The sequence below is a fragment of the Octodon degus genome, unplaced genomic scaffold (genome assembly GCF_000260255.1).
Source record: "Octodon degus isolate 3935 unplaced genomic scaffold, OctDeg1.0 scaffold00092, whole genome shotgun sequence".
Classification (NCBI taxonomy): Eukaryota; Metazoa; Chordata; class Mammalia; order Rodentia; family Octodontidae; genus Octodon; species Octodon degus.
Genome location: NW_004524668.1, coordinates 6,007,289 through 6,015,616, shown reverse-complemented (window position 1 = coordinate 6,015,616; position 8,328 = coordinate 6,007,289). Strand labels below are relative to the sequence as shown.

Here is an 8,328-nt window from a genome sequence, read left to right as displayed (position 1 = left end):
CAGGAGCATCCGGACACTGGTGTAGTTGTTGCAGCAATCCTGTCATGCAGGAAGAGACCAAGGTGCAGAGATAAATGACAACTTGCTCAGGGCTACAGAGGGAGTTACAGAAGTGCCCGATTCACAGCTGGCATGGTGGTGCCCACCTGTGATCTCAGTACTCTGGAAGACTGGGGCAGGAGGTTCTCAAGTTTGAGCCTAGCCTAAGCAATTTAACCAATGAGACCCTGTCTCAAAATAAAAATAGGACTGCGGTTGTAGCTCAGTGCAAAGGCCCTGGCTTCAATCCCCAGTACTGATAACAAAAGAAAAGGGGCTGGGGATATAGCTTGGTGGTAGAGCCTTGCCTGGCACATGGAAGACCCTGGGTTCAATCCCCAGAATAAAGCATGCAAATCAACTCCACAAAAACACAAACAAGGGCCCGGGGTATAGCTCAATGGCCTAAGCACCCGCCTGGCAGCGCAAGGTCCAGAGTTCGATCCCTCATACCACAGACAAAGCAATCTACAAACAAGCCAGCCATGGTGGTGCACACTTGTAATCTCAGCACTCAGGAGGCTGAGTCCAGAGGATCACTGTGAGTCCAAGATCAGCCTGGGCTACAAAGTGAGCTCAAGGCCAGCCTGAACTGCATAGCGAGACCCTGTCTCAAAAAGACAATAACAACAAAAGACACACCAACCAAAAATCTAAGATATTTGGAGCGTGCCTGTTCTTCCAGGCTCACCAGCACTTCATTTAATCTTTCTAATGCCCGTGTGTTGCAGTGCTGTTTAACCCAATGTTTGCTTTTGAAACCCTGTGCTGAGGATTGAGCCTGGGGCTTTCTGCATGCCAGGCAAGTGCTTTCTCACCAAGCTCCCCCTCCCCAGCATCCACAGCTCCCTTTTCAAGGTTCAGAGAGAAACACCTTGTCCTCGGTCTCAGAGGTAAAGGTGTCCTTGGTTACGGGGGCAGGAGGCTGGCTTGGAACACAGGGTCAAGATGCCATGGTCCACGCTGATACCTGGGTCCAGGCCGCCTCTCAGACTCACGCGGCCCCGCTCAGTTCTAGGGCTCTGGAGGCCACAGGCATGATGCTCCGGGTCCTGGTGGGCGCTGTGCTCCCTGCCCTGCTGCTGGCTGCGCCCCCACCCATCAACAAGTTGGCGCTGTTCCCGGACAAGAGCGCCTGGTGCGAAGCCAAGAACATCACCCAGATCGTGGGCCACAGCGGCTGCGAGGCCAAGGCCATCCAGAACAGGTGGGACAGAGGGCGCAGAGCGCAAGGGCTCCTGGGCTGCCCAGCCCTGCCTCCGCCGTGGTGACACAGCACGGCGACCTCTCCTCCCGCAGGGCGTGCCTAGGACAGTGCTTCAGCTACAGCGTCCCCAACACCTTCCCGCAGTCCACAGAGTCCCTAGTGCACTGTGACTCCTGCATGCCAGCCCAGACTATGTGGGAGATTGTGAGTATGGCACCCCCAGCCCTGGTGTGGGTGCTGAGTCGGATCTCACCAGGTGCCAGTGCGGGGCACATGCATGGTTCTTGCCATAGGATGGGTTGCAAGTCTGATGCCAGCCTGTACAGGACAAAGACCCCACTCGTTACTGAAATTCTTTCGATGGCTGCTTCCAGCCTACTGCCATCCTTACCAGTTTGACACCTGACCCCAGTTTGCCTCCTTTGAGCCCCTTCTACACGCTCTGCTCCCTTCCACCCCACGGGCCTCTGCCCATGTTCTTTCCCCTGCTTCCCCCCTGTATTCTTTTGCTCTTGGATCAAGCATCATGTTCCTTTCCTGTCTGCGTCAAACGCCTGTACTATTGCCTCCCTGCGCACTGTAGGCCTCTCTCTTGATCATCTGTCTTCTGAGCACATCAGGGTGATTATGGCCAGTTGGTTTCTTTGAGAGATCCTGCCTGTCCTGTCCCAAGGGCTGGCATGGAGCCAGTGCTCTGTGGAAGGAAGGAGGGAGAGAAACCTGCAGACAGAGAAGGGCAGTTAGAAGTGTGACCAGAAGAGGGAGGTAGGATGCTAGCGTGGCTCCTCAGGAGGCCTCTCGGCTGGGGTTGCCCGAAAGGTTGCCCAGAGGTGAGGTTAGGGCCAGAGGTTGGGGATGGATTGAGAAGAACCTACCAGCCAGAAAGAACAGTATGTGCCAAGTCCCTGAGGCAGATAAGGGGCAGAGAGCTAGGGGAGAGACCCAGGGTTCAGGGTATGGGGCAGCTGTGGCCAGCCCGAAGGTTCTAGGTGGCCAAGGAAGGGGCCTGCTTTTCTGTTAAGCAGAGCAAGTGCTGCTGCTCCCCCCAGGCTACCCCATGGCTGCTGTGGGGTGCACACAGGGGGCAGGCCTGGGTGTGAGGGGCCAAGTCTGGGGGCCCCTGTAATGGCTTGGCCCCTTGGGAGTTTCCCCAGAGCTAATCAGGTGATTGTGTGTGTTACTTCTAGCCTTCCCACACTGCCCAAGGCTAAGCATGCTCTTCCCCTCCCTTCTGCCCACCCCAGGTGACCTTGGAGTGCCCTGGCCAGGAGGTGATGCCCCGGGTGGACAAGCTGGTGGAGAAGATCCTGCACTGCAGCTGCCAGGCCTGCGGCAAGGAGCCCAGCCACGAGGGGCTGAATGTCTATGTGCAGGCCGAGGATGGACCAGGCTCGCAGCCGGGCGCCCACCCCCACTCCCACCCTCACCCCCACCCTGGTGGGCAGAGCCCTGAGCCCCAGGAGACTCCCGGGGCTCCCCATGTTGAAGAAGAGGGGGCTGAGGACTGAGGCCCCCACTCTTCTCCTCCTCTCCACGGCCCCCCTGGAATGCTGGGTCTCACCCTCTGGGGCAGAGTGAGGGGAGAGGCGGAAGATCCCCTGGCACTGGATGAACTCGGATTCAGACTTGGACTTGGAATGCTGTCTGGTTGCCGTGGAGACCTCCCGGGGAGGGGTTGGAGCCAAGCGTCACAATTTAATATATTGGAGAGTGGGGGGAGGAGGTAGAAGTCTTCAGGGCTCTTTTTGGAAGGGGGGAGGTCTTTCCTTTCTGCCTCATAGAGGTGTGTCCTTGGGAGGGGGAGGAGGTCAACGAAGCTGCTGAGGCATGGGGGAGGCCTTCCAAGACGGCAGGTGCAGGCCAAGGCCCGCCCAGCCCCTGCTGGGGCAGGATCCCCAGGGGTGCGGCCAGATGGTGCAGCCAGGGGCCCTGAGCTAAGGGTGGCACCATGCCAGCATCAGCCTGGCAGGAGGAGCAGGCGAGGAAGACCACTGTCAGAAGCCAGAGCTCCAGCCCCCAGAGGTTGCCCTACAGGCCTTCCCTGGGCACCCCATCTCCAGACACGCATCTACCCTGGGCACGAAGTGCCCCTCACCCAATGGAGTGTTTTGGGAGTCAGGTCGGGCAGGACCCTGCTGACTCGGCACTAGGGCTAGGGCCAGGCCTTCTGGGCTTTGCTCTGGCTTTCTTGGCTTGCTTCATGTTGGGGACAGTGGCCAGAAGCCTTCCTGGGGTCTGAGTTTGGGGTGAACCTCTCCCAGAAGAGGATCCCTCCCTCATGGACACTGCAGTGCGTCCTACTGCCCCTGCTTCAAGGTCCCTCAAAGAGCTTCCAGGGCCAGGGGAAGGTCTTGCTAAATGTCTGGGGCTGATGGGGTAGTCTCCCTACAAGAGGGTCCAAGCAGGACCAGAGTGGATGCTGGCTGAGCCTCTAGGAACTTCGGGGCAGGGTGGCCCCTGTGGGTGACCCGTGGTGACCTCAGCTCTTTAGCTCCTCAATCCTGCTCCCTACCCAGCTGCACTTTAAACCTAGAGGGGTGTGGGACCCGGGCCAGGGTGGGTGGGCAGGTGGTGAAGCTCCTCCTGTCCCCAAACTGCCCACACTGCTCTTGTATGTGTGCCCAGGACGATGGCGGCCCCCACCCCTACCCAGGGGTACCCAGCCCCTTGGCGCTTCCCATGGACAAGAGCTTCTGTAGAGCTTGTAACCAGTAGATGCCCCTGAAGGATCCCGAGTCTTCTCACGAATAAATGCCTTCAAAGCCGGTGTCTGCTTCCCTGTTGTTGGGCTCTGCTGGCCTGGGCAGTTAGGGAGCAGCTGCCACCCTGGTGCCACCCCACAGGGTGCCCTGTGTTGTTCTGCCCTGGTGCACTGCCACGATGCCCTACTTCTGTTGCCCAGCTCCCATTTTTCCCACGGGTGCTCATTGCTGACCTCCTGTGTGCTGTGGACCTCAGAGCTGGGTTTTGAACCATGGTCCCTTGGGCTGACCTCTCTCATGGTGGAAATATAAAACTCCATCTGCTATAAATTAATATAAGGTTGGAACCTGTACTCAGTACTGTACATAAGCAAACTCCCCTTGTCCTCAGGCCACTTGGCGATGTGGCCCTCATTTTGCAGATGAAGGGCTGAGGTGCCCAGGGTTGAGTCCTTTTTTCCCTAGGGTTCTGCAGTTTAAAAATGAATCCCGGGCAGTCTGGCCCTGGACCCATGCATGCTGAGGGACACCAGCGATCCTAAGTCCGCAATGGAGTGAGCCTTTCACGTTTGTTTTACAGAGTGAGAAACAGGCCCTAGAAGCACAGGTAACTCACAGAGGCTCACAGGTCCTCCATGCCTCTGGACACTTCAGCATGGCGTCAAAATAACAACACTGAGCCACTAGGGGTCCTCAGTGTTGCACCTCTGAGCCCCTCCTGAGCGCTGCCCCGGTGACAGGAGTACCCCCATCCTCCATCCTGCATGTGGAAATGAGGCAGGATGCAGATCCACAAATTAACCAGGACTGGGCAGAAGGAGCAGCGAGGGGTGATGGCAGGCCTGGAATGCTAAGCGGTGCTCGGATTTTGCAGCGAGCCGAATTTCAGCGAGATTTGCGAAGGGCAGGAGGAAGGGGAGTGAGGAGACCAGCAAGTTCAGAGACCGCGCTGGGGCTGGAGGGGCGGGGCCTCGTGAGGGAGGCGTGGCCACACGGGAGAGGTGCTGCTGATTGGGTGTAAGAGTGGGGGGGGGGACCACATTTGAAGAATGCGGAGTTCAGAAGTATTTCTAGTAGAGGGATGTGTATGTGTCGTGACTTCTGATTTTATCTTCCCAAAGCTCAAACTGAGCCACCAAGAGAGCCCAGGAACAAAACTGCAGCCCATCTGCCCCTCTCCACGAGGTGGAGGGCCCTAAAATCCGTACATGGGACTAGCAAGCCCACCAGCACGTGAAGGCGGGTCCCTCTCTGGGTGGCTCGGTCATCACTGCTGGCCTTCCACCTTGTTTGCCTGGATGAAGCCAGCTATCAGCCGGCTTTCTTCCCCTGCTTCAAGTCTCCGGAGAAGCCTGGATTGCCCAGCTTCAAATCCCAGCTGGGCCCTTCTGTTTGTGTTTCTAAGCAGGTCCCATAACGTGTGCAACGCTAGGCTTTTCCCTGTGTAAAACAGTACCACTGGTGACACCTGTCTCACTCCCAGAATCAGCGAGGATTCCATGAATTACGCGCAGAGAGTGCTTGGGACTGTGTCTGGCATCTGGTAAGATCTAAATAAATTACTGTTAGAGGGAGCGGGGGATGTAGCTCAGTGGTACAGTGCCTGCCTGGCGAGCCCAAGATCCTCAGTTTGATTCCCGTTTTTTGTTTGTTTGTTTGTTTTTTTTAATTACTGTTACAGCTTCTATACTATCTATCGAGCTGGTGCCCAGGTTTCCTGAGAGTCAGCTGTCTTGTCACACACACTTCCTCCAGAGACAGAAGCAACAGGCAAGCGCTTATTCTACTGAGCCATCTCCCCGGCCCCTCAATGGCCATTCTTGAAAGTCACTGTCAACTCTGAAATGTTAAGGAAGTCCAGGACTTCGCTATTTCAAGGCAGAATTTAACAAACGGAGCTTCCAGAGGCCTCAAGTTCAAAATAATAAATGTGGCCACAAGGGGGCACCACGACCCTGAACCAATCTTTTTTTTTTTTTTTTTTTTTTTTTTTTTAACTAGCTAAATACAGATTTTTAAAAGATATGTATTAATTTAATTTTTTTGTGGTAGCGGGGCATTGAACGCCGGACTTTGAGCTTGTGAGGCAGGTGCTCATGCCACTGAGCTATCTCGCCCGTTCCTAAGTACAGATTTTAAAATAACATCCCTGGATCTATCACCCATGGAGAGCAAATGTTAAAATTAACATCACATTTTCTTTATAAAAATAGAAGACATCATTCATTACAGAAAAATCTGAAACAAATGACATATTCCATTCCATTCTATGCCAGTTTTTTTTTTTTTTAACAAAGCTAAAATTTATCAGGTACTTTTTTTTTTTTTTTTAAACCAAAAGTTTAAATACCAGTCACATCCACAGCACTCTGATTTCCTAGCAGCAGAGAATTGAGGAATCTTCACCAATATCACAGAACAAGGAGCAGAATGAAGAGTACCAGCCCACTTCACTGGGCCCCAAGATCTATTCTACACAGCATCTGCCGGGGTTGCTTTTGCTTGCTCAGAAATCCCTGGGTTAACAAAGTTACTGCAGGGCTGAACACAGTCCCATTGTATGGACGGGAACACTAAGGCCAACAGCTAGCATTGACACAGCACCAATTAACACATCAGGGTCATTTCATCTTCTCAATGCCCCTATAAGGCAGATGTGGTATTCTATTAACTTTTTTTTTAGAAAAAAAAATTGGGAATTGAACTCAGGCCCTTGCACTTGCCAGGGAAGCACTTATTCCACTGAGCCATCTCCCCGGCCCCTCTATTAACTCTTGAAGAAGAGGAAAAGGAGAACCAAGGAGATGGAGCCACCAACCCTAGAACTTCAGAGTGACTAAGCAGTAGATTGTTCCTTACCCCTTTATTTTTATTTATTTGTTTATTTATTTATTTTTTTTGTGGAACCAGGGATTGAACTCAGGCCTTTGCACTTGCTAGGGAAGCGCTTATTCTACTGAGCCATCTCCCTTGCCCCAGTTCCTTACCCTTTTTTTGCTGTTGTTCCTTACCCTTGATCCAGGATTTCTCTATTGTCTCCTTCTTACTTAGGTGCACTGTGGCCTGGGGGAGGGGTGACAGGCCTCTGCTACCTGCTTCCTGAATCCACCTGCTGGCAATTCTCAGGCTTGGGGTTGGGGAGATAGCTCAGTAAAATAACTGCTTGCCTGGCAAGCGCAGGGTCCTGAGTTCAATTCCTGGTATCTTAAAAAAAAAAATCAGGCTTGGAGGCTGGCTGTGGTGGCTCATGTCTGTCATCCCAGTGTCCCGGAGCTGAGGCAGGAGGATTGCCATGAGTTTGGGGCCAGCCTGGGCTACCTAGTGAGATCCTGTCTCAAAATAAATACTGGGAAAGAAGCGCCATATAGGTAGGAGTAGGTGTTCCAGGTTCTGAGGTTTCTCCATCTTGACTATATGTACTTGGCTTCCTTTCCCTCTGGGAGTTTCAGTTCCCACTGGACTGCCTGCTGCTGGTGACCTTGGGAGGGGCCCTTGACCTCTCTAACTGCCAGTTTAGCACCCACTTCTCAGGTGTATCATTGTTTCAGGGGTAGGAATAATATACTCTCAAGAACCGAGCTGGAGCCTTGGATGTGGGTCAGATTCTCATGTTTTTGAAGAATGATTTTCCCAGATTCCCTTTTGTACATGCTTTCCTGTAGCAGAGACCACTTTAAGATCTCGTTATGAATTTACTATGCTTATTTGTCGTCTCCTTCCGCCAGAGCGTAGGTTCCCTGGAGGTAGGGGTGGGGTGGGGAGTTTTGCTTTGGGCGCTGTAGTGCCCTGACTGGTCAGAATAGGTGTGTGGACACTGGCTAAGTGCTTAAGAAACATACTGGGGGGAGCCAGGGGTGTCTGTCGTATGGATCTACCCAGGAGGGTTGGGTGGGAGTGGGAGAGTGGGGCGCGTGTCACACTCTTCCCGTCTGCAGTGACTCTGCCCTACCTGGCCTGGGATGCACAAATGTGTTCACGCTCACTCTGGAAGCACCAACAAGACAGGAGCTTCATCCCTGGTACCTGGCGCCTCTGGCCACGGGGTGATTTCTGTTCAGACGAAAGGGGAAAAATGTCAGGAATTACCAGCCCATTTGATAGATGCTGCAGCTGAGACCCTGCTGGCCCGCCCTAGGGCAGTGACCCCTGCCGCGAAGGGTCGGGCCCCCACTGGGAAGCGGTTCCTGGGGTCGGCAGGTCACAGCCCCCTTCCTGAGTTCAGCCAGCACCATCACCACGTGTGAGGCGTGGAGAGAGGCGCGGGGCTGCCACCTCCTTGCAGGCCACCAGGCGCGGCGTTGTTCCCTAAGCCTGGGACCGGGACCCCCGCTTCCCGAGAGCTGGGGCTCTGCTCTCCCCGCCCACCGCGGGGCGGGGCGC

At 54.4% G+C, this 8,328-nt stretch overlaps 1 protein-coding gene across 1 annotated transcript; it reads left to right on the top strand.

Annotated features, from left to right (window-relative positions):
• The first annotated feature begins 977 nt into the window (after nucleotides 1–977).
• On the top strand, nucleotides 978–4,013 carry LOC101565257 (neuroblastoma suppressor of tumorigenicity 1). Its single transcript, XM_023722535.1, has 3 exons — nucleotides 978–1,246; nucleotides 1,339–1,450; nucleotides 2,491–4,013. The coding sequence occupies exons 1-3, from the start codon at nucleotides 993–995 to the stop codon at nucleotides 2,752–2,754; spliced, it is 630 nt and encodes a 209-aa protein (XP_023578303.1). The 5' UTR covers nucleotides 978–992; the 3' UTR covers nucleotides 2,755–4,013.
• The last annotated feature ends 4,315 nt before the right edge of the window (nucleotides 4,014–8,328 follow it).